At 33.8% G+C, this 27212-nt stretch overlaps 3 protein-coding genes and 1 non-coding gene across 11 annotated transcripts; all 4 read right to left on the reverse strand.

The window, feature by feature from the left end:
- Positions 1 to 1472: 1472 nt before the first annotated feature.
- LOC146880978 (uncharacterized) lies at positions 1473 to 3605 on the reverse strand. Its single transcript, XM_085668433.1, has 2 exons — positions 2835 to 3605; positions 1473 to 1976 (listed from the first exon to the last, which is right to left on the reverse strand). Exons 1-2 carry the CDS (start codon positions 3132 to 3134, stop codon positions 1527 to 1529), a joined length of 750 nt encoding a protein of 249 aa, XP_085524559.1. The 5' UTR covers positions 3135 to 3605; the 3' UTR covers positions 1473 to 1526.
- A 4553-nt stretch (positions 3606 to 8158) lies between these two features.
- LOC114168542 (uncharacterized) lies at positions 8159 to 17657 on the reverse strand. 8 transcript variants are annotated; one of them, XR_003600693.2, is made up of 4 exons: positions 10103 to 10687; positions 9034 to 9979; positions 8714 to 8766; positions 8159 to 8574 (listed from the first exon to the last, which is right to left on the reverse strand). XR_003600693.2 is itself a non-coding variant. In XM_085668853.1 (3 exons), exon 3 carries the CDS (start codon positions 9958 to 9960, stop codon positions 9049 to 9051), a length of 912 nt encoding a protein of 303 aa, XP_085524979.1. In that variant the 5' UTR covers positions 9961 to 9979; positions 16594 to 16908; positions 17397 to 17657; the 3' UTR covers positions 8850 to 9048. The 8 variants fall into 8 exon arrangements, 6 of the variants coding, with proteins under 6 accessions (XP_085524979.1, XP_085524978.1, XP_085524977.1 ...); XM_085668853.1 differs by lacking the exons at positions 8159 to 8574; positions 8714 to 8766; positions 10103 to 10687 and adding exons at positions 16594 to 16908; positions 17397 to 17657 and having other exon boundaries at positions 8850 to 9979; XM_085668852.1 differs by lacking the exons at positions 8159 to 8574; positions 8714 to 8766; positions 10103 to 10687 and adding exons at positions 14078 to 14256; positions 17397 to 17656 and having other exon boundaries at positions 8850 to 9979.
- A 1539-nt stretch (positions 17658 to 19196) lies between these two features.
- On the reverse strand, positions 19197 to 20089 carry LOC146880979 (uncharacterized). The gene is made up of 5 exons (XM_085668711.1): positions 19926 to 20089; positions 19747 to 19851; positions 19586 to 19634; positions 19404 to 19499; positions 19197 to 19280 (listed from the first exon to the last, which is right to left on the reverse strand). Exons 1-5 carry the CDS (start codon positions 20087 to 20089, stop codon positions 19197 to 19199), a joined length of 498 nt encoding a protein of 165 aa, XP_085524837.1.
- A 6579-nt stretch (positions 20090 to 26668) lies between these two features.
- Positions 26669 to 26750, reverse strand: TRNAS-AGA (transfer RNA serine (anticodon AGA)). The gene has a single exon. It is a non-coding gene; the product is annotated as a tRNA-Ser (tRNA).
- Between the last annotated feature and the right edge of the window lie 462 nt (positions 26751 to 27212).

Genomic DNA, 27212 nt, shown 5'->3' on the forward strand with positions numbered 1-27212 from the left:
GTAGATTTTTTTTTGACAGGTCAGATTGCGGATAAGCACTATCCGTAGAGGTGTCGATTTGGCCCAGCCCACTATCCGTGGGGTCCATACGAGTCGTCGGGCCCGTTCGGGTCGTTGGGCCTGTCTGGATCATTGGGCCTGTTTGAATCGTTGGGCCCGTTCGGGTCGTCGGCCCGTTCAGATCGTTGGGCTCGTCTGGGTCGTAGGGTCCATCTGGCTCATCTGACCCGTCTGGGTTTTCGGGACCGTTTGGGTCGTCGGGCCCGTCCGTGTTGTCTAGCATGTCTGGGTTGTCAGGCCCGTCTTGGTCGTCGGGCCCATCTTGGTCGTCTGGCCCGTCCGGGTTTTCGGGCCCGTCCGAGTTGGCTGCCATGTCCCGGTTATCTGGCCCGTCCTAGTCGTCGGGCTCATCTTGGTCATCGGGTCTGTCCTTGTCATCAGGCCCGTCCTGGTCATTGGACTCGTCCGGGTCGTCGAGCCCGTCCGGGTCATTGGGCCCGTTCGGGTTGCTCAACTTAATCTTTGACTCTGGCTTAATGTAGTATTATTTGGGAGGCTAACCCACTTTAGCCCTAGCCCTAACCCACTAGAGAGAGGGCTTTGGGGGCTGGAGCTTTTTTTTGGCCCCCTCATTTGGGGCTCCCTAAAAGGGGGCTTTATGAAGAATGAGCCAGGGCTGACCCATGGACTAGGAACTAAATTGACACCTCTAACTATCCGTACCCGACCTGATCCTATATCCATCCCTAGTTCTAAGTGATCGTTCTCTTATTTGACTGCATCCAAACTCACGTAAAGAGAGATGCAACGGCATCGGCCCTTGTGCTTTAAAGCAACACTTTTTCTTAAACGATTATTGTCTCGCTTCAAGTCATGTGTTTTTGTCGTTGATTTGAGCATCATCCATTATTTCTCTTAATCAACGCATTTTGTGACCAACCTTCATATTTATTCAGTGTCACATAGGATGAAAAAGTTATATTTACGGTCACAAAAAATTTACACAAATGCATTATAGATTCTAAATAAAAACAACCAATGTAAAACATATAAAAGAATTTAAAAGTTCATCTACCTATACATACCAAACTAAAAAAATACAATTAATTAGTATGAATTTTCTTTCGCACACGTATTCGAAACCGGTTATTGAAGTCTCGTTGATTCAAACCAGCGAATACACGGGGTGTGATATATAGTGTAAGGGTGTTCGTATTTTTTAATTTTAAATAAAAAAATATATAATTAATTTTTAAAATAGATTTTAAATATAAAATTTAAAAAATAAAATATTTAAATGTAAAATTTAGAAAATAAAATATGTATATAATTTTTTTTGAACATAACGGTTAAAGATAAAAAATAATTTTAAGATAATAATTAATTTTAAAAATAATAATTAAGAGTAAAATGAAAATATTGAAACATCAATATAAAAGAGAATATTTTTTTTCTTTGTATATTGCTATAGATAGAAAGTAAAACAAAAAGAAAATTACATTTCCAAAAAAAATGAAAAAAAAATTCTACGTCTTGAATCGAACCGAACTAATTAACTGAGTTTCTTCTTCACAAGTCCTTCGACGATTAGGCACCACAAAGAAGCCTATTGCAGTGTAGGCTATGGCATAACACCTACCCCACAGAATTAAAATCAGAAGAGCAGTGATGAAAAACATACTCAAAGCAATGTTTGAACCACTGCACCATCTTCTACCATCTTCATCTTTTCGCTTCACAATCCTTGTTCCATTAGCCATTGCCAAGGATCGGGTAAGGCAGGGTTCACAGGATGTGGTTGAAGTCACAGTGCCCGTTGAAATAATGCTTAAAGTGGTTGAAGTTGAAGATGATATTGAATTTGTGGTAAAGCCAAGTGAACCAAAAGAATAGGGAGAACAGTTTGATGAGTTCTTTGAACTTTCTCTTGAGAAACCACCCTTGTTTGTTTTCTTTTTGCTGCCCATCTTCTTGCCCTGGAAACAAGATTATTTGTGCTATAAATGTGTTTATAAAGCAACAAATATCAACACTTTACTCAGCATTATAATATTAGCAGAAACATAACCACAAATTCAATACGAGAATATGTGCAAAAATTGCTTTATGGATTATAATCCTAGTTAAATTTTCATACCTATTACCGATTCTACTCTATGGAGTTGTTTTTGTACAACATTTGACATTTATAGGCATGCTAAAGGTGATTATATTTGTTGTAACATTTATATGCATGCTAGAGGTGATTATATGTTGTATAATATTTATATACATGCTAAAGATGACTATACTGTATTGTGCTATACTTATATGGAATATATGATGATGATGAAGGTTTTAGATTATTTTTGTGGTTTTCACACAAATCTTGATGTACAAATTTGTGGATAAATGTTTCCAATGCTATCAGAGAATAGTCACACTTATGATTAACTTCAAAAACCTTTATATATTGCATCCGAAATTACATTTACATATCGGCTTTTAGAAACTAATGGATTATCTACGAAGAAAATAACAACAACAAAAATATTGTGTATAAAGTTAGTATAAGGTGTCGTGCACCAAAATTTTTGTTTCATTGTTTTCTTTTTTCACTACAAAGATCAAGGAAAACAACATTAAATCCAATCCAATTATGTAATTTGTGAAAGAAAAAGTTTTTTCCGTTAAAAAATGTTCTTCTAACACTTCCTTTGAATTATATTCACTTGAAAACTAGATTTTATAATAAATATGAATATTACATAAATATAAAAAATAAATATAAATAAAAGATTATAATAAAATGATTGTAACACAGGGAAGGAATGAAGAAAAAGACAAAGACTAACCAATGACGTATGATTCAAAGCCGACATAAGAGCACGACGAAAAGAGCGGTTACTATTATTGTTACTATCATCATTCTTATCTCTATCCGTCTTTTTCCGGTGACTCGCGTTTCCCTCGCCACCCTTCGCCGTCTTAAAAGCCGACGTGAGTACGGTCGGAAGCATGTGCTTCTCCGGCACGGCAATATAAGTGAGAAGCGGGTCCGGTGTTTTGCGTTCCCGCGAAACGACGCCGTTAGGGTTGAAACAACGGAGGAATCGAAACATGCGAACCTTGGGCTTCCTCTTTTGGGGCTCCATGTTCGAAGACAAGCCTTCGAGGAGAACTCTGAGACGATGTTGGCGATTAGAGAAACGGTGTCGTGTTGACGGTTAGAGAAACGGTGTCGTGTTGACGGTTAGAATTCGACGGTTGAAGGAGAAAAATAGAAAGATTGCTTGTGTCTGGATTCGGGTGGTGGTGGCCATTAAAAATTATGAACCCGATACGATACAACGTAAGGAATGAATGTGAAATGTTGTGTTGCTTGGTTTCTATGTATTACTGTGCATTCGTGTGTTGTGGTTGCGTTTATGAATCCTTCCAAAGAGTTTTCAAAATGAAAACGGGTGAGGAGGATCAGAGTTAGTATAAAGGAGGAAGATTCAGATGTCACATGTGGCATGTTAGAATCATGCGTTGTTTTCCAAATTTAATTTTACCAAAATTAGGGCAAAGAAAATCTAGATAATTATAAATGCCCTAAAAAGAGGGATTTTGGATTTTATCCTTCTTATTACTTTTTATTGGTAAGACATTTTGGCATCACGTAAATTGTTCTGTCTGATACTTTTAGAACCAACACTTTTTATTTCTATATTGTTTGGTAATCGGTAATAATCTGTTCGATTTTTATTATCTATAACAATATATAAAAAAACTTCTCTCTTTTGTCCATATTTTAAAATTCCAATTTTATCTTTTAAAATATAATTATTTATTAAATTTTAAAAATTAACCGTTATTTTTATAATTTTTTTATAAAATTGTCTATTTATGTTTTTTCTCTTTTTTCCTATTTATCAACCGTTATTCTCTCATTTTTTTCTGATACATTTTACTTTATTTTTAATAAATATAGTTTTATTTTATATATTAACTTAATAACATACAATATCATCATCTACTAACATAATATCACGCTAATATAATATCATGCATGTTTAAAAAATGTGTACACACAGATGTAATAATACTTGTGTTTACGCTAGTTTTAGTAATAGTTTTATGAATTATCTAATATTTTGGTGTCTGTTTTAATGTCTTTAATATTAATAATATTAGAAGAACTGTAATGTATTCTAAAATGCCAAAATTAATGTATTTGTATGTGTTTTAAATATATAAAGGAACAGTACAAGAAGTTCATTAGATAATCTAAATTCTAAATTTTTACACTTATTTTACTTTTATCATTCTGTTATTTATTTTTATAAATATAAAATTTCATTTCTATAACCATGCTATCATTAAGAGGTTAAGAGGGGATTGTGAGTTATTAATTAAGCATTTAAGGATAAAACATTTGGACCATCATATATTTAGAACCAGCAATTTTTTATTTCTATACTGTTTGGTAATAATTTTTTTAATTCTCCACTATTTTGGTAATAACTTTTTTCAATTCTCTACTATTTTGTTAATAGTTTTTTGAATTCTCTACTATTTGGTAATAATTCTCTACTATTTCACTTAAGTCCTTAAAATTTTATAATTTTAAATTTTTATGATTTTATAAGACATCAATAATAAGTATCGTTTAATTTTATCACTATCAATAATATATATTTGTACGACTTAAATTTAAAGTAAATTTTTTTCAACTAAATTTGTATCCTAAATTTTACTCTTAGACTTTGTACCTCAAATCTGATTAATGTGTTAAAGTTGAATTGCAATTCACGTAATAGTTTTAACTATTGAAATATATTTTTATACTTTTATATTTTTATCGAATTATATGTGATTCGTCAACATTATTGTACCGATCAATAAACAAACACGATTGAAATTTACAAAATATAAAATTATAAAATATATTTCGATAGTTTTAACTATGAAGTGGATTGAAATTCGACTCTAACAAGATTTAGGAGTACAAAATTTAAAGTACGAAGTTATGATATAAAATTATGATATATTTTTAATTTTGGATTAAAAAATCATAATTTAACAACTGCATTAGTTACTTAACCACCATGTGTAACGTCCCATTTTAATAGATAAATTCATTTAAATAAAACATTATATAAATTAAATATCAAAAGGACACGAGGCTTAAAGTATAAGGATCTTATGATCATCCAAACATACCAGAAAGAAAACTAAGGCACACTACGATGCATATAATAAAACAAAAAGTAAAAGTCTGACAATTGACCAAACACCTTTGCAATAGTGCCTACAGGCGGTACATGAAGGAATGAGATCCAACCACAAGTCGGGCTACACAGTGGAATTTCCATCACCCTGATGAACACTAGGGGCTTCCACATCTGCTCACATCAATAAATTAATGATCATCACAAAAGAAGAAAACCACACACAGAACACACAAGCAAGTAGAAAGGGTAAGCTAGAGTGAAAAAAATGTTTTATCATACAATTGCATACAATTTAAAAGTCCAAGATACATAAATAAACCAAAAATATAATGACCGATAAGCAAAACACTAAGACTTAAAGACACGATTATCCGGATACATATAATCAGTCGGATTCACTGGATGCTTGCACTTGTGGTGGTCTTTACTTTTTTACAGAGCCATTGTCAATGGGTTTCACCCTACTTTTCTACAGAGCCATTGTCAATGGGTTTGACCCTACCACTCACAAGGTTAGCCTTCAAACATCTAAGGTCATTATCCTGCCAAAAACTTAGACACACCATCCACCTCTGACTCACAACATCAAATAAGGTGCACACAAGTTGACATGCTCCCAACCCCCTAGAACATGCCATCAAACTAACATCCCTAACTACATTCCTTACTGTTTGCACATAGCATTGTCAGAAGACAACTATATCATCCTTCTTTGAACAAATAGGAGTCTAGGATGGCATAATTGAAAAAAAGAGTAAGAAACAACACCAAATTAAGCCCTATTATATATATATATATATATATATATATATATATATATATATATATATATATATATAATTTTTTCAATTTCAAGCTTTTTAACAGGATCACCAATGGATTTTAAGCAAGCAGAATCGAAAATTACAGTGAGATGCACGATACCTATTTTGACATTGTGAAGTTCGGTTCTGAGTATACAAGCCCTTGTCTTTGTGAGTGTTGAATCAATTAAAGATCCCATTCCATAACTGGAACGAGTGAGAATAGCCAATAACACATCAAGATCGACACAGTGACGATCAGAATCAGGTGAACAGAAGTTGATCTTGAAATTCCCAGGCTGCGGGGTTCTCTAACTAACCCTAGATTGCCATCTTCACAACAAACAAATAGCTCCAGGAATCGATAAGCCCACGGACCTTTACGATGCGCCGCCCTTATCTCCACACCAAGAAGAGGGAGCTCTCTCTTCTTGCACTCCAAATATGAAATGACTAAATTATTTTCATGTATTTTTAAATTTCATTTTAACAAATTTATCAGTTCTTACGACACTAGAATGGATAGTTTTGCAATCACGGACATAAAGAAAAAATAAATGTATATCAAAATAGAAATTAAATTTAAAATTAATAACTTTATCCAGAAACTACCACATGATTAACCTTATGTTTATAGATATAGAATTTTATTTCTTACTAACCATATTATCATTAAGAGTGGATTGTTAAGCTATTTGTAAAACATTAAGATTATTTCTTAAAAATATTTAACCTAGTTAAAAACTATTAGGTTTATCCAATTACTATTAACAAACGAGTTTAAATTAATCACAATAAAGTAACAAATGATTATTTAACCTAGGCAAAACTATTATTAGGATTATCAAATTAATTCAACAAATAGGAGAGTGTGATTACACGAGGACAATGACAAATACAATATTACACATTTTCTAAAGATTTATCTCACCTCAAAATCTTAGTCTTAATCCTTTATTATTATTATTATTATTATTATTATTATTATTATTATTATTATTTATACATTTATCATATTCTTTAAGGGAATTCGAATTTAAATTTAATTATTTATTATTTGTAAATTATAAATAAAACATACAAATTTAAGTTTAATAAATTCAAAATTAGAGAAATTTAAACAAAAAAGATCTGTATGAATTTGAAATTTAAATCTCTTGAATGGCAAATATTATTACCATGTTACCACGTATACGTAACATATTCTTTGTTGGATAAAATATTAACCTATAAAATTAAATAAAATATACAAATGTAAGTTGAATAAGTTCAAAATTAAAGGAATTTAAACAAAAGAAATTATCTGTCTGAATTTGAAATTTAAATATCTTAAATGGTAAATATCTAAATATCTTATTACGATATGTATGTACATATTCTCGTTCGATAAACCTACAAAAAATAACAAACACTTTCAAGATGCGTAAAAATAACAAACACTTTCAAAATGCGTAAAAACAACAAACACTTCCAAAATGTGTAAGAGTATTCGTATTACAAACTTTATCTACTCGATTTTTATCAGAATATTGTGATTTAATTTTTCATGCAGCAAGTGGGGAAAACAATTCTTAACTGTTGGTACAAGAAAGAAAGAACTTGATTTAGTAATGTAGGGTACAATAGAACTTAGTGTCATTATCTTAATAAAAAATGGCTCAGTGTTAGTTAACGAATTGGTATACTGTAAAAATACAACTTCAAAAATTTAAAGACTTGAGAATGCAACAAAAGAATAGGGAGATTTCATAATTTTTTAAACAAAGATACCGCTATATTGAAGAGACCATCAGTTCAATTGAAAACATAATTTAACTACATTAAATATATAAAGGGATTCCTAATAATGTAATATCAACGAGAAGATATCATTTTTAAGCCAAGTATATAATTGCTACAGTTATTCATTTTCATACGTCGCGATCGTTCCTATTGTCCTCAAAAGGTGTCTGGAACTACACCCATGAATACAACAGGTCCAGAAAATATTAATTTTTATATTTTAAAAATTACATTTAAGGAAATATTCTCTACTATCTCAATTTAGTTGTTGCTTCAAAAACTTCCCATTCTCGTTTTCCAGTCAAATTTAAAGTTCAAATTAATAAATGTTTAATTTTCTCAATACTAAGAATGCTGACCGTACATCAACAATCATAACAACACGCCAATAATCTTTAAGCATAGGAGGTTTTCTTTTTGGCATTTTTAGAATATCATAGTTTTGGAGTACTCACATCCACCAAACATAGATACACTTTTTTAAGAATCTCCTCCCATATCTTTCTTTCTACTTTTGGCTAAATAGTTCGAACACAAAAAAAATCAATTTTTCTTTTTCTTTCTCTACTAAAACAGTGGTCTTTTTCTCTCTCTAAAAATTCCAACTAGTATCACTAGTTATCCATTATCCCATTCTTAAGTAAACATAACATAACAACATCAAAGAAGAGTAATTAACAAACTACTGATATGAAATAAGCTGATGCATGTATTTTGTCGGAACGAGACTTTGCTTGAATCTATTTTTTAGGTTCCATGGATAGAAACTGACGAATCTTCCTCAATACAATCTACATTTTTTCAGAAACGATGAGTTAGTTACCTTTGATTAGAATTGTAAATTATTATTACTATGTCCAGAACACATTAAAGATCATTATAAAGCAGTACGATTGATAAATAAATAACCTTGTTATCAAAACATATTACCAGGAGTTCAATCTTCTTGCATGTTTAAATAGATTTGAGTTAGTCCCTAATTCCTGTTCAAAGAACAAACTGTGTTATACAAAACAAAACTGATTTTGAAGTATTTGTATCCCAAACCACTTTAAAGAAAATATACTAACAAGAAAAAGCATCTTAATTTGTGCAACTCAAATTACATTTCTAAAACTAACTGTAAAACAAAACGTATTAACCTTTCCGTAAGGAAGGGACGAGTACACAATTTTATTCTGTGCAGAATGAAAAGGCATAAACATAAACTCATCAAGAAACAGAGGAAAAAAATCTGCCTGTGTACTCACTAAAGCTTGGTCAGGTTAGTATTTCCTTCTCCATGAAGTCCACTTGAGTTTGAGATGGTACCACAAAGGTGGTATTCCCAGCACCCCTCCTGTGAGTCTTGGATCAAACACATCAAATTGGACCTTTCTTAAGGAATCCAAAAGAACCTGAGAAGGCACTGCTGGAAGGAGCACTGGAAGAGCCTCAGCAGGCACACTTGCAGCTAACTTCCGAGCCTTTTCTAAGTGTGCATTGGCCACTGATGCCATATCATAAACGGCATCACAAAGACCCTCACGAGAATCCACCCACCTCTCTTCCCCATTTTCTTGCTTAACTATTAGCCCATGCTTGGATGCTATTGCAGTTGGGATGTACGAAAAATGTCGGTTGCGAGATGCATGGTAGGGCAGTGATTTGAGGAGCAAGAGAATGCCACTGGCCTTGCCGATATGTGAGGCTGCATGATCAGCTGCAGTAGACTTTATACCACCTGCTTGAAGTGTCAGGTACAGCATGGTTGAGACAGTGTCCTCGGCGTATTTCTCCAACTCTCCAATAGTTTCTGGCATGTCAGTAACCTCTCTTCTTGCATCATTGATCCGAGCCTCAACGGATCGTTTCAACCATATCTTGCTGAGTCTGGTCTCAGCTATCACAGATGACAGCGCCTGTGCTGTTGGGTGTTCAATCAATTTATTGGCAAACATTTTGTCTATGGCTTCCTGCCACCAGACAAGACGCATAAGGCCAATCCTGGGATCTGAAGCAATATCCATAGCTCTAGCTGTTTCAACATTCAAGGCACGGAATGCAAATGCAGCTTTCCGCATGGACGGAGGCAGCTCCAGGAGGCAAAGATAGTGATGATAATCATAACTTCGCACTTGCTGTACGCAATGGGAGAAAGCTGCCCTTAAGTTACCTGACGCTGAAGCACCGTTCATTAAATCTTCACTTGGGGGCCTACAGATGAAAGTTAGATCTATCACAATGACTATACATGGTAAAGTAAAAGTTGCAATGAAGAAATCATAGGGGCCTAGAAAAATATTATGTTAGTATGTATAAACAGATGTGTAACAATACATATGTTAAAAGTTAGTTGAGGATAGGTCTTTGACTCTTTGTCCCTTGAAATTATAACTAATACTTTAATCCTGCAGATACGTGAAGAGTGAATAGCTAGTTCTGATCTCTGAAAACCGACACCCTCCCCGCGTTCTCCCCCTATAACGAAATTGAGGACTGCAAGGCTGCCGCTCTCCCCCAAGTAACACAGTTCGTTCTTATTCTTAATTTTATTTAAATCTGAGGTTTATATATTGCTTGAATTGATATGAATCTTATAATTTCAAGCATGAGCACTAAAAAAGTGATTAAGAAAAGCTCAAGGCCTCTAACAGGAGGAATGTTACATGTGATTGACTATAAAGCTCTAACGGAATTTGCAGTGAGCTTTCAATGAACACAAATGAGATGGGGAACAAAGCAAACAAGGATACCACAATGCAGTTAACGACTGAACCATAGTCGGACTCGGACTCGAAAAACAACAAACGAGAGAAATTCAAATCCCTGAAAACAAAGAGTAACAGATACACCAAACAGTTTTCCTCATCACCAATTACAACATCCATACATCATCAAACAGTTCTCTGGTGTTTATCCATCAATATTCATACAATACCTAGAAATCAGCAACAAAAGGGGGCTGAGAAGAGAGGAGGAGGAGATCAGAGTGGCGCAGTGGAAGTATGGTGTGCGATAACCATGGCGCGACGGTAGTCTGGAGTCACATGGCTAGCCGATTGGGGGTATCGCCCGAGATTTGGAAGGAGAAGAAAATCCGCAGTGGCTCCCGTTTTGGTGTGCGTAAGCAGCAATTTAAGAAGCAACTCCAGTCACGTCAGTGTGGCTCTGACAGAGTGGATGGTGGCGTGTGCCTGGGTTGGTGTTGCTCCAATTACCCTCATGTGATGAAGATGGGGAAGGGGAAGCCCCTCGTGTGAGTGATGAAGGAAGAAAAGAGACTGTGTGGGCCTGGACCAGCTTTGATTTCCTACACCTCCCATTACTAATGCTTTGCACCTCTATATTGGTTTGGCATTTTATTTTTATTTCAGACACCTATGTTTTTCATATACACACCTCAATTAGTTTTACTCTTACTTAGAATTTTATACTTTGTGAAAATAATAAATGATAGCAATAAAATAATAAAAGAAGTAAGACAAAAATAAAAGAGTTTTGCACCACGTTATCATTTCTTCTTCTTCCGCCTACATGCACACAACCATATTTCTGATCTCTGATCACTCAAATCCAACTCAAATACTCATGCTTTTCAGAAATTGATCTCCTATCCCCCACCAACGCGCACCTCTCGTTCTTTTTCTCTGAACTCAACCAGTGTCGTGCAATGTTGTAAAATAATTGATGATTCTGCTTCTTCCACTACTTCCTTTTTATCATTCTTTTATGGCAACCATAATTTCTTTCTCACACGGTTCCACATCTTAGAAATTGTGGACTATTTTTATATATATGCACCATAAAAACATTTTTATTTAAGTTTCACTTTTAAGATTCAATTTATTGTCTTCACATGGCAATGATTCATTAAGTTGAATTCAATTTTATCACCATTCCAACTGCAGACGAAAATGGCTCGTGTGCAAATGCAATTTCCATGTAGCCCTTTCAATTTAGTTTCATATGTTTATTAAAGATGTGTCGCAACCGGGACCGCGACTGGACGACGAACCAAAAAAGAAAACGAGTTTGAAAAGAGATTTGGAGTCGCCACCATAGTTATTCTGGAAAATTATGGAAAACCATAAAGAATAAGACAAGTCTGCGAAAAACCAGATTTTGGATCCGGGAGTCGGTTTCGCGTAGGGAAGGTGTTAACACCCTACAGCGCCTGCCCAAGGGCGGTACCTTTAATTAAAAACGCAAAGTTAATGTGATTTTCAAAATATTAATATTTCCCGAAAATAATAAGGCAAAAATGCTAAAAAGAAATAAAAATATTTTTTTATTTTCTTGGGCCCGACAAGGATTGACCTTGGTCCTACGTATTCTCATTAAAAATGAGAAATCAGGGTTACGTAGTTCTTTAAAAAGACTATTTGTTTGAAAATATTGATATTTTTGTATTTTTAAAATTTTATATTTTTTTTTGTTTTTTTTTGGATTACTTGAAAATGTGTGTCACACGACGCGAGCGGTCGGACAGACACTAAAAGGGAAAGAACACTATTTTTGGTATTTTTAGAAAATGAGTGTCACGCGGTGCAAGCGACCGGAAAGACACAATAAAGAAAAAGAAAACTATTTTTGGTTTTTTTTTTTAGATTTTTTTTTTTGTAATTTTTAATAATTTTTAAATATTTGGTTTTCTAGGAATAAAAAAATGATAAATAAATAACGAAAATAAATAAATAATAATAATAAAAATAAATAAACAAATAAACAAATAAATAAATAAATAAAAAGAAATAATTTAATTAAGAAGGGTGAAAGTGGAAAACAAAATATGAGGGTGTATGAGTGATTAAAGGGGGTGCACAAAACAAACACAATAAGAGGCCCAAAAACAAACAAGGGATATGGGTGTATGCATGGATTAATAAATGGAGGTGCAACAGGTGAAACAAAACAAACAACAAAAACAAAAAAAATAAAATAAAATAAAATAAAATAAAATAAAATACAATAAAACACAAATGGGTGGTAGAGTTAGTGGACATGGGGTGCAGCAGGTAGCAAACCAGTCCAAAAAAAGAGGTGTGATGCTAGCAGATAATAGGGATGCGCAGAGAAAAGTATACAGCAGCAAAACATAAACTAAAGGCGGTGCAGAGATTAAAAAAAAAGGGTGCGTGGAGAAAACAGATCCAACAATACACAAGAGCGGGAGGGTGAGAATATTAAAAAAGTGAGTGTAAGAAAGGAGGTGGGCTGATCGGCCCAACGTGAAATGTGTATGGTGAAGCTAAACCTAAACCCTAACTGTTCCAAAAACAAAGGCCGCGCCCCTCTCTATCTCTCTCGACCCTCGCACGACTCATGACCACGCCTGCCTACCAACACACCGCCCTCACCTCTGCTCCACCACGCCGCCCCGCGACTGGTTGCCGGCGACGCTAATCGACGCCGGGGGGTCGTCCTCCCTCTCGGTGGCTCAACCACCTTGCTTTCATTCACGCACCGGAACGCAACTCCGAGAGATCAACGCCGACGCAACGCCTGCAACCTCCACCGTGAACGCCGCCACCGTCGCGACCGACGCGCGTCGCCTACGGCGCCCACTCCCCCTTCTGCGCGAGGATTTCTTCCCGGTCGAAGCTCCGCGCGTTCATCCGCTGCCAGCCCGTCGCGATCGCTTCGCGTCGCACCACCTCGCCGCCACCGTCGAGGGAAACGTCGGCGCCGCTGGTGCGAACAGGGGGTGCGTCCTCTCCTCTAATCTGCGAGGTCGAACAGAGGCCCACGACGATAATGTTGGTGAGCGAAACTAGAGCCGCTGTCGTTAAAGCCGCCGGCGATCTTCTCTCTTCTCTGTTTCGATTGGAAGTCTGTGATTGGGGAAGACTGAAACGTGGGTCTTTAGTGCTATTACAGATTCCGGTCCGGTGTGATGTTGAGTCGCAGAGATGGGGTTGTAACAAAGGTAATGGGTGGTTTATATTGATGGTGAAGAATGGGTGTGGTTCTGATTTTTGCGCAGGTGGGAGACAAAGATGATGGCGAGTGAGTAAGCGGGTGAAGACGCGTTCTACAAAGTATAACCGTTTGTGATATAACCGTTTGTGAAGTGTGTTTGGGTTCTGGTTTGGACCTCCTGTAGGTGTGTGCGAGATTCAAATAACACACTTATGGTGGACATGGTGACGGGAGATTGGAAGAAGGAAGCAACGAATTTCAAGCATAATGAACAATTTAACATATAAACAATATACACAACACCAGTACATGCCATAGACAATATACCAACCCAACATCAGTTCATACCAACCTCAGTGACAATATACCAACCCAACATCAGTTCATACCAACCTCAGTTTACGCTAAGTGTTCAAGATGATGTTGCTTTGCTGTCGCCGATCCCCTGCTCTCTCCCTCTTTTTTTCCTTTTGTTGCTCTGAATATGTATTGATGAGTATTGATTGGTGTTGTTGAATCTTTATTGATGATGTTGATGTATATGTAGTATTGTTAATGTTCACTAGCTTACCCTGTAATGTTGGGGATATGATTTCCACATGCGATGATCGTATATTATACAGGGGTAGAGGAAAAATGCAAGTGGCATTGAGATCAATAATGAGATGGTTAGCTTACTAATAGTAAGAACACATGTATATATTTATATACTTTAGTATTCCACAGTTCCTCATCGATATAAAATTTAATATTTTTTTAAATTTAACTCATCTTTTGAAGGATTATGTACATATATAAATTTACACTTATGTACTTCTCATCAATATGAAATTTTATATTTTTTTAAATTTAACCCATCTTTTGCAGGATTGTGAATACATGATATATAGATTTACACTTATGTACTGCTGATTACTAATTACGTAATTATTTAAATTAGTAGTATTATATACTAATTTGGGTCATTACACGTAACCTCTTTCCCCACCTCTAGTTCTTCCACCTCTAACGCCAATCTTTTTCCTAAATACAAATTCCGGATTATGCATTTTTTATTTTGTATTTTGGAATATAATCTTTGTATTCCGAAATATACAATCCAAAATACAACTTTTGTCTTCCGGAATAACCACTATGGTGCGTTAACATAGTGCACAAATCATAACTTGGCTAGGGGTCTAACTGTATTTTGTTCTATATTGTCTTCAACAAAAATTTTTCGAAACAGAACTGTATTAAAATACACTTAATTTTTCTTATAGTATACTTCACTTCCCAAAACAATCTAGTAGCTGATGAATATGAGATCAGTTGACACAAAATAAATCTTGCAGGTGAAATCCAGTCAGTTGGTACAAAATAAATAACTACAAATGCACCCAAATGAACAAGTATATGTTGGTATGTGAGTCACTGACGAAGCAATAAATATGAAATGAGTAAACAACCTCCGGATGATTTACATGAACATATAGCATAAAAAAGAAGAAAGTCAAGATAGTCAGCAGTATATAAAAATATTCCAACTATGTGCATCTAACACTACTCTTCCACTGCCCTTTAGTATCCTATATTAAGATATCTCATGTCAATTAGGAATAGAGTGAAAAAACACTCCTTATAAGACTTGGATAATGCTCCCACATTTTTTGGGCTTAAGCCCAATTCATTTCTAATATGATTTTAGAGTCTATCCAGCCTTAAATGTTGGGCCAATGGAAGATATATAGTCTTGGCATGACGGGAATATTTTAAGATGTCCTACAATGGCTAGAAATAAAACCAAAATACATTTTATAAAACTATGACAATCCTACCCGATACCTAGCACCGAACCATATTTTAACTATAAAGATTGGTTTACTAATGATGGAGTTGCTCCAAGGTGAGACTCTTTCAATTGGAGGAATGATGAAGATGGATGTGGAAGCTTGATGGAAGTGGAAGAGGATGAGTGTTCTTGAGAGAGGTTAGGCCAACTCTCAAGGAAGAGGATAGGAAATCCAAATTTTAAGAGACCAAGATAGGTCATCTGTCTCTATATTCATAATGTGTTGTGGCTTGATGGTTTTTCATCACGTTTCCTGGACCATCTAACATCCACAAAGCCTCTAGTAGACGAAACACATCTTGTATTGTCAGTGGTGGGTAGTCTCAATAGTACAAGAAGTGCTTTAGTGCCTACTAAGACTAGAGCATATGTTGAAGCTACCTAGTGACATTATAGCTAAGAAGAGGAAAACACCATTCAGTCCAAGACTTCCCACCCTGTCTTGATGGTATCCAATGACAGTAATCAAAGCAGACATGCTACCGCTATGCATTGCTACACTTACTCCTTGAACTGCCATCATTGTCTTAGAATCTGGCCTCTGTTCACTCTCACCACCACCTTTCTCTCCCAAGTGTGACCCATCTCCAAATCCTTCTCTGTACCACAGAATATGAAACCTACCACATAGGAAGGTTCATAGGTCGAAGCTGATATCCCCAAACCCCTATGAAATCCCTAGAACCATCACTTTTTATAATTTTTGTAGAGGCACCATTCCCACTGACATATTGGGGTGATGAATTTGACTTAGACACAATATCCACCTCTGACTCACAACATCAAATAGGGTGCACACAAGTTGACATGCTCCCAACCCCCTAGAACATGCCATCAAACTAACATCCCTAACTACATTCCTTACTGTTTGCACATAGCATTGTCAGAACACAACTATATCATCCTTCTTTGAACAAATAGGAGTCTAGGATGCCACAATTGAAAAAAAGAGTAAGAAACAACAGCAAATTAAGCCCTATTCTATATATATAATTTTTTTCAATTTCAAGCCTTTTAACAGGATCACCAATGGATTTTAAGCAAGCAGAATTGAAAATTACATTGAGATGCACGATACCTATTTTGACATTGTGAAGTTCGGTTCTGAGTATACAAGCCCTTGTCTTTGTGAGTGTTGAATCAATTAAAGATCTCATTCCATAACTGGAACGAGTGAGAATAGCCAATAACACATCAAGATCGACACAGTGACGATCAGAATCAGGTGAACAGAAGTTGATCTTGAAATTCCCAGGCTGCGGGGTTCTCTAACTAACCCTAGATTGCGATCTTCACAGCAAACAAATAGCTGCAGGAATCAATAAGTCCACGGACCTTTACGATGCGCCGCCCTTATGTCCACACCAAGAAGAGGGAGCTCTCTCTTCTTGCACTCCAAATATGAAATGACTAAATTATTTTCATGTATTTTTAAATTTCATTTTAACAAATTTATCTGTTCTTACAACACTAGAATGGATAGTTTTGCAATCACGGACATAAAGAAAAAAAGAAATGTATATCAAAATAGAAATTAAATTTAAAATTAATAGAAAACATAATATATATATATATATATATATATATATATATATATATATATATATATATATATATATATATATATATAGGATAAGAATGTGAATCAAATTGACGAAACAACCTGAAGATCGAAGAAAGCCTATGCGGGAAAAAATCTTAAGACCAGCAAAGGGCACCTATTAACAATACCCGATTCACCAAATCTTACTCCGATAAGAAAATAAAACCTAAACCCCAAAATATTGGACACAAAATGGAAAGCAATAAAATCAAATTAAGCGAATGAACCAAAACAACAGAAAACCCTAAAATTCGTAGGTTGGAGAATAAGATACTAACCTTTATTCACTATTCACGAACTTCACCTCTGATGTAGAGAAGGAGACGCACGATGGTGTTGACAGGGAGGCACAAAACTCAGTGGAAGTGGTGCGCTGGTTTGATAGGTAGATGGAGAAGGGGGTTGTGCCCTGAGAGGGAGACGAAGTGGGGCGGTGCAGTGGTGATTCGAGGGAGACACGGCGATGTGAACAAAATTCATAGGGTAGAGGGGAATGGAAAAGAAACGCACGAAATGTGAAAATTTGTGGAGGGAAAATAGATTTTTTCACAATGTTGTCTTTAAGAAAGAGGCAACGGTTATACTCTTTAGCCCACATTATCGCCCATATTATCGCCCATGTGAATGTTTATGATTTTTTAAATATGTGTGATATTATATTAGTAAGTAATAATATTATAATATTATTAAATTAATATATATATATATATATATTAAAATTATATTTATTAAAAATAAAGTGAAATATATCAGAACAGATAAAAAAATAATTATTAATAAATAAAGAAGAAGAGAAGAAGCAGAGACATCTGATTTTATAAAAAATTTGTAAAAGTAACGGTCAATTTTTAAAAATTTAATAAATTATTATATTTAAAGGGTAAAATCGGTATTTTGAAAAGTGGACACAAAAAGAGAAATCCCCTTTGTATATTGTTATAAATTATATTTATTAAAAATAAAGTGAAATATATTAGAACAGATAAAAGAATAACAATTGATAAATAAAGAAGAAGAAAAGAAACAGAGACGTCTGATTTTATAAGAAGTTTGTAAAAGTAAAAGTCAATTTTTAAAAATTTAATAAATTATTATATTTAAAGGGTAAAATCGGTATTTTTAAAAGTGGGCACAAAAAGGGGAATCCCCTTTATATATTGTTATATATATATATATATATATATATATATTACAAAACCATTTAAAACTAAATTTCAAAAAGTTGTTGTATTTTTTACACAACATTTTTTCTTCCGATAAAATCGCATTATTTGAAAATAAGTATATGATATCAAAACATGCATCACTATTTACAGGAGCAATACCAATCTATCAAAACATGTATTATTTATTTAAAGTACGAAAAATAATGAACTTGTAAATATAGATATATAACTAATTTAGTTGGATATCACATAGGCTACAATTGTTCGCTCAAACTCATCGATGCACGGAATTATAACTAGATAAGAATATTAAAAATTATTTTGTGATATCACAAGTACAAATTATTTTGTATTATGACATATAAAAGATAAATCATGGATGCATTAACAAAAAAAAACTTTTAATATTCGATATTATTTATCTTTGACATTTGTCTAAACACTAACGTCGTATTGGATGACGTCAAAATAATGCCAGAAAGCAAAGCAGACATCAAATGACGTTGGGGTTAGGAGAGTCCGACGTTATCCAACGTTGGGACTAAAGCCAACAGACGTCAATTTTCGCGCTAGATGGTGCCAAAAAAAGCATTATTTGACGTCTGATAGTGTCTTGCCAGACGTTGAATGACGTCAGGGTTTACTTTGCCCGACATCTTTTGAAGTCTGTCAACGCACTACCAAACATCAACATCAAACAATGTTGTATTTACAACATTCCCACACTCGAAAAATTAGAAAAATCCCAAAACAATTCCATAATATTTGTAGCACATTTTTGGACTTACAGTTATATCTAATAACACTTAAGTATTCTAAACTAATACAAATAACACCAAACTAAAAGTTTCATCATGACATTTTTGTCCAACAAAGTTTTTGAAAAAAGTTCTAATTTTGGTGGTATCAACTTCATCTTTCCAATAGATATGCTGCCCATTCTTGTCTTAGTGTCTGAATAATGTCATCTAGTAGAGGTGATGAATTCTTGAACCGCTGAAAAAGTAATACAATTTCGTTATGTATGAATATCATTCTTTAAAGTTTGAAATGATTTATAATATGCAATATATATATATATATATATATATATATATATATATATATATATATTACTACCTCTATACAACCATCTTTAATTGCAGCTCGAATGATTGTTCTTATCCAAGACATGACATAATTGCCACATTCCCATGAATCTTCTTGCTTGTTACACTAAACATTAGAAATAAAATAATCACATATCAAAGTCATAAGGTGACATGCGAAAATTAATAACTTTAAAATGAATGAGTTCCAACATTTTGATATAATACTTTAAGTTGTTGGTCTCTAGGCTTACCCAAAATTCTAATGAAATTTTGGAAACATAAAACATATGTTAGTTTTAATATAACTAAGTAGATACATAGGTTAGTTTTAATATAATAGAGTAGATGATATGGAAAAAAGTAATACTTACTCTTGTAACATGTTTTTTAAAGTAAGTGGAATCTTCTTATGACATGAACAAAACAATACAATCGTGCATTGTCTTGGAATGATGACCAATAGTTGCCAAAGGAACCTATCATCAATCACAAGTACTTAGCCGAAATAATTAATAATACTTCATAAAATATTACAAGCAAAACCACCTACCCATCAATGTATGGTGCAAAGTAGATCTCTTTATTTGACTCATTCATCCATGTTTGCAAATAAAGTTTGATGTGGTCATGTGATTTTCCCGAAGGTTGAATGGTTTGAGGTTCAACAAATCCATAGATGGAAGATCGACCTTGGTTCACAATGACTTTGTCCATGTACCAACAAGAAGACAATTAGGTATAAATTAAAAGGTACCAATTCCAAGTTTTAAATATGAAATACAATAAAAAGTCTTACATGCATCATAGTTGTATGATTGAAATATTCAACATCTTGTCTCCTGTAATGATCTCTAGTGCATAATTCAGGTTAATGTACAATGGGACATGGCAATGAAGGCCAAATACTCTTAACTCCCGCTCTAGCTCTACTGGTCCTCTTTTCAACTTGTGTAATTTCAAAAGTAGCTTTCCTAGAGGATCATCTTCTGCTTTTGCCATTTCATCATCTTCACATATAACACGTGGACGTTGGATCGACTGCTTTTCAGGATGGGTGGACTGAAATAAAGATTTAGAAAGGTTTGGCGTCAAAAGCTTTATAAATTTTAAGATTGAACTACTAAGAATATGATGTCATAATACCTTTGGTGGACTAAAGTATGGCATGATCAATGCTTTAGGCTAAGCTATAAATGTGCCTAAAGCCTCCCCAAAAAATTGGATTTCTGAAGTTGGTACAGGAACTTAAGCATGGGGATCTCGAACTTCATCAATCATCATGACATGCGCGTATTAGGGAAATAGAGGAACACCATGGATAGTCTCCCCGCCTTGAAGTTGTCGTCCTATGGCCACTATGCGTGGGGGGTCTTCATCAACCAATAACTCATATTGACTTGTGTAGTCAGTATGATCTACACTAGAGCATGAGCCTTTTGTGCTCACACACTGTCCTGTTGGAGCTTGAGTGAGTAATTCCATGTTCTACTGCTACATGGACCGAAGCTTTTCTTCAAGTGTTCTTTGTATTTGTTGTTATTGTTGAAGTTGTTCCATGAAACATTGCTCCATAATTCCTATGTGTTGGTTGAATCTTTCCTCCATTTGTTACTCTATCTTCCTCAAGGCCTCTTGACTCAAGAATTCGATACACACACACACATACACATATATATGATATCTTTCAATCACATTTAATTATGTTAACATTAAACAAATTGTACCGAATTGAACATTGTGAGATAATTGGTCTATGTAAATATTTGCCAGAATATCATAACCATCAAACATTGACTGACGAGAAAATCTAACAAAAGCTTCTATTAATAGTGATTCCTAGTGCCAATACAAAAGAATTCTATGAGAATGCATAAACATATTCGTAATTCAATTATGTGCCCACATACAAAATAATCAATGCAAAAAGGTTTAAGTATTATTCCATAACGTTGCAACCAAGAATTTAATAACCTTTTTACTAGCAATAGATACATACTTTAATAGGGATGGTTAAAATGCTCTTTTCGAGTAAGAGCAAACTCCACAAGAAAGAAGGAATTTCAAATTTTTAATTCTCGTCCCATTTCCATTCACCATTTCGATACAAATAACACACTAAAGTTGTTGTCGTGGTACACGAATCACATGACACGTATAAAACTGAATTCAAAACAGAATGTAAAATAAAGGAAAACAAATTAGAGTTGATATCCTCTAAGCCATGTTGGTTTCTTTTTTTCATATTTTGGCCTATCCATTTGGGTTTCCTTCTGATGATTGGGTTCACTCTCTTTACTTGTGTCCTAGCCTAATTTTGGATTTGTATCATACTTCTCTTTTATAATCTCTAAATTGTCTTTGCTTTCAGGGTCTTCTTCCTGATTTGTTTCCTAATCAAGTGTTTCAACTATATAAAAATAAGCAATGTACCACAAATTTAATAGATCATTATTGACATATATTAGAGTAAACCTGGATTTCCAAAAGTACCGATGGAAAAGTCATTGGTAATGTAGTAGGGGATACAAGTTGATTGAGCATTGCCTCTAAACCAATTCCAAAACATGTATCAATGAATAAAATTAGGGTTCATAGTTGAATTTGAAGAGAAAATCAAGTTATGAAAAGGGGAAAAATACTTCCAAAAAGAAAATTGCATGAGAATAAAATGATTTACAAGAATTCTTCGGTAGAGAGAAAATAGCTTCCAAGAAAGAGAAGATAGCATAAGATAAGTGGCGGAAAAAAAAAGAATCAACTCTATGAACAATTACAATGGAAGCGCGCGAATGAGTTTACCAATTACTAAAATATAACTATCAACAAAAATTATGTTAGCACACCCTGTTGGTTTTAATTCGACTACAAATATTTAATAATTTTTTAATTTTTTAAATATAACGACATTTTAGTAAAACTGCTGGTAGATAAATGACATTAAAATTTACTTTTCATGTAGTGAGTAACTTTCAATTTAAGTTTATGACTATTAATCCTTAAACATTTAATTTCATTAAAAGCCTTCAACATGAACCATTCACCTCGAATTTCTTGGTCTTCATCTTATTCGCAATGTGTGTTTGAACTTAAATGAGCTTTTTCTTTACCAAATATTAAAGATAAAATGAAGTCATTCACTTACACTATGTATTAAATTATAGAACAAAGTATGGCTTCATCATCAAGAAACCTAGGAGGTATTATATAATACAAGAAATTAGGATAGGCAAATTCAACAATGACAATAAATGTGTTTTATTTTTTTTGAATAAAAAGATATTAGGGTAATTTAAAACTACTTATACCATTTTCATTCAAATTCATATATACATCTCCAATTTTGATATTCCAGTAAGCAAATGCTTTGATATCTCTTACACTTTCATATGTTTTGAGATTATATGTTTTTTGAAAGCCTTAGAACTGTGTTAGGGAAAAGCCCAAAATCCATGATTTTGATTAAATGGTAAGAATAAGAAAGCATAAAATATGGTCATATTTTTGTTTATAAGATGCAATTTTTGTTCAAACAACAGATCATGAAAGGTACAAGTGTTTCGTTTGTCAAACGATATAGCATTAGATAGTCTTACTTTTAGGTATAATAAGCATTGACATGCTCAAATGATATGCAGCAAACATGGTACTTCACAAATATTTATATGATTATTCTATGATGTAGGGAATATTCGTTCCTTGTGTTTGGCCAAGATGAGTCACTTTGAAGCTTATGTCACATTGATGACTTGGCCTAATGTGGGTCTTTTCAAACTTGTCCTATCATAGGCCTAACGCATTTCAAGTCAACTTGGGCCTTATCGACATGGTTCAACTTCGTCTTGGCCTAATTCAGCTTGATGTGGGTCTGCCTCAACTTTGTCTAACATAGGCTCATATTGATCATACCTTAAGTGGACTTAGGATGACTTTACCCGACTTAAGTCCAAGCATGACGTGGACTTGTTAGAAGGTGTCTCTAGTTTTTTGAAAGGAAAAATAATTGTGCAAGTATTAAAACTTGTATATAGCCTGACATTTAGCCCATTATGTACAAAATTACTAAATAAATAATATATTATTGATATCCAAACAAATTATTCAATATTGATAATTCTTAGGTATAAAAGGCCTATAAATACAACATATTTTCACAGGGAGTAGTCACTCAACTCTCATTCTCAATTCTCTCATTCAATATTACTCATACATTATACAAATAGTTTAAACTCTTATTAACTTGTGCCTCAAAGAGTCTTTTGCAGGTAGATGTTTCTTTTGTTTCTCTTTAGAGTTTGAAGTTGATCTTCACGTATGAAAACAACTCTACTCTTAAAAGCTCGCAATCCACTTAGAGATGTCTTGGTGAAATTCAATTAGAACATTTGGCACTCACTATAGGGTTAAGTAAAGCTCTTTCTATGGTACTAAATTGAAGCCAAACACACAAATCAACATCCTTGGTACCAAGTATGAATTCTCATATTATCAATACCATTAACAACCATATGGGGATGATCCTAAAAAAATGAGAAAAATCTCCAACATGTGGTAGAAGGAATGCAAGAAATATAGTAAAAAAGTTATAGAGATTTGGAAACTTGTATAGAACAAATAAAGGCACAACACCACTAGGAAATTGAGGCTCTAAACTAAAAGCTTGATAACCTCCACAAAAAATATCCATCTTATGGTTGAGGATTAGATGGCACTCCCCACAGTCTGTACGAGTTGTTGAGTCTCAAACAACTCAAATTACACCACCAAAGTGGACAAAACACACAAGTTGAAGTAATGAGACCTTTGCCAAACAGAAACAACGAATAGTACTGCTTACTCCATAAGGGAAACTCCCCCAACAAAAAGATGAGAGCAGATTACTACAAGTTATGTACCATCCTCAGTACGAAAAGATCCCAAGTCTCGTCAGAAAAATCCAGTATCTGATGAGAATCATCAAGGATCAATCAATATATGTCCACCAATTGAGAAAATTGTGATACTCAGGAAGATCGTGACTTCGAAGTACTTCAAACAACTATTAACACCGACCATTAGAAAAATTGGTAGGGGCCTACCAGAGTGGCAGGACCTTCCATAACTACTAGAGTGGTAGGAACTTCCATACCTTTCATATTTGAGAAATTTCAATGCAACAACCGAATGATGCCTTGAAAGCTTATTTAGATGATTTTCATCCCTTCACTCTAGATATAGTAGAGGTCCTTGTTACTAAATGAATCATTATTACTATTAGCAAATATGATGGAGCCACATCCAATAATCTTGTGAAATATGAAGCTTTAATTGTTGCAATGGTTTGATGTCAAAGAGTTTGATGTCAAACAATTGAAGTGCCAAAGAGATTCATAACTTATCACCAGCCAAATTTGAAATAAAAGAGCCATAGTTGCAATGGTATTATCACATGGCTATGAACCTTATCAAATAATTTGATGCATTTGACATCCTTCATGTATCACGAGAATGCAATGTCCAAGTTAATGTCCTCTCCAAGCTCGCCAGTACGAAAAACCCTGGTAGCATTAGGCCCTATATCAAGAAACCTAAATTACATAAAGTTGGGATCATAAAAGTGTTCTACATAAGCATGACTATAATTGGATGACACCTATTATTGATTACTTAACCCAATGATGTTTTGCTAGATGATTTAATTGAGACATGGAAGATACAAATACAAGCCTCTTATTAAGCTTTTCCACAATGAGTTTTTCCAATGAGGTTTTTCTTCCCCATTTCTTAAATGTTTGAATGAGGTTCAAGCTCAACATGTCCTAGCCAAACTACTCCAAGAAATGTGTGGAATGAACTCAAGTGCTTGGTGTATGGCTACCAAAATCATCAGTGCAGGATATTATTGGCCTACATTAAATATATGGATGCCCAAAAGTTCATTGAGAAGTGTTAAGAATGTCAGAAATTTTACCTTTTGCACATTCTTCCATTAGAAGAATTACATACAATTCTCAAACCATGAAAATTCACTACCTAAGGTTGAACATATTAAAATCATTTCCACTAGCTAAGGGTCAAGCAAAATTTTTAATGGCAGTCATTGATTATTTTTCTAAATGGATAGAGGCAAAGCCATTGACAATTATCACTACTCACAAGTACAATTTTTGTTTTTGAAAAATATCATATGTTAACATGTTATGCGACAATTTGTTGTTACTAATAATGGTCAACAATTTATCGATAAGGTGTTTAAGCAATTTTTGCTACAACTCGATATAAGCACTGACTTTCCTCAATAGAGCACCATCAAACCAATTGACAAATAGAAGCAGCTAATAAGGTTATATTAAACGAGCTCAAGAAGAAGCTCGATTTAGCTAAAGGACTTTGGGTTGAAGAAATTACCAATATTTTGTGGAGATGCCATTGTACTCCTCAATCATCAACCAAAGAGAAGTCATTATGCTTAACTTATGAACCCAATAACATGACTCTAGTAGAACTCGACAAGACCTCTTGGAGGAGGCAATATTTTATATACGAACCATAATGATGATAATATCCATATTAATCTTGGTCTATACATGAGATATGAAAAAATAAGTACATTTTTTCCTTAATCCCGATTGTTTTCTAAGTTGGGTTTTGTCAGGCAAGGTTTTAACAAGACACATTGTTATTTCAATAAAATTCCTCTTTTATCATAAATTTCATAGCATAAAATCGGATTGAAATATCCAAAAGCATATAAAAGTGATACATAAACTCGGATTGAAATATATCCGAAAGCGTATAAAAGTTCTATATCAACTTAGATTGAAATATATCCAAAAGCGTCTAAGAGCACTATATTAACTTGGATTGAAATATATTAAAAATAACACAACCGTTTTGAAATGCAATATCAACTCAGATTGAAATATATCTGAGTAGAACATAAAAGCGTTTTAAAGTGCTCAAATTGAGATATATCTGTGAATAAGAAAAAAACACAAAAAAAAAAATTATACTAATTCAGAATGAAAAATACACATAAGCTCGGGTTGAAAAATTAATTCGACAATTACTTTTTATAAAAAACATAATAACACATAAACTCCAATCTTAATTTTTTTCATTAGTAAATTCTTAAACATCAATAACCTCATTGTCAATTACAACTTTGTCTAAAATAAGTCACTTGATGTACCACCTTTTAAAATCCTTCTACATATGCTTGAAGGCTTAGTGACACAAATGAGGTGTTTTTGGACACAAATCTCAGTGTCTTGTAACTTCTTTTTCATCTCTTCGACTTGTGCTTAAAAAATTTTACGTGAACAGCAGGATTCGAACCTGCGCGGGCGAAGCCCACATAATTTCTAGTCATGCACGATAACCACTCTGGCACGTCCACTTGATGACGTTGTCTTACGTATGTACTAAAAGTTCTGAATGTTTAAAACCAATACAAGTTTGCTTTTTACGAAAGTGTCTTTAAACTATTATTTAGACATTAAGAAATAGACACACAAAAAGATAAGAGAATAACCTATAATATAATAAATAATAATGTAATAAAAGTGAGATAAATTATAATTATATTTCTCATACATAAAATAACAAATTAAATGACTTTTCATTAAAATTATCTATAAGCTATTTTCTTAATTGAATCTTAATTTATGTTTTTTTAATAAATTAAAAATATTATAAAAATTTAAATTTAAAAAATTATACAAAAATTTACACTTTAATTATATATACTTTTATCGGTTTATTAATAGAAGGAGTTATTCTTAGTAAAACTCTTTCAATTAGAGGAATCATGAAGATGGATGTGGAAGCTTAATGGAAGTGAAAGAGGATGAGTATGTTT

Source organism: Vigna unguiculata, chromosome 11 (genome assembly GCF_037176805.1).
Source record: "Vigna unguiculata cultivar grain cowpea cultivar isolate G323 ecotype 2 chromosome 11, ASM3717680v1, whole genome shotgun sequence".
Lineage (NCBI taxonomy): Eukaryota > Viridiplantae > Streptophyta > Magnoliopsida > Fabales > Fabaceae > Vigna > Vigna unguiculata.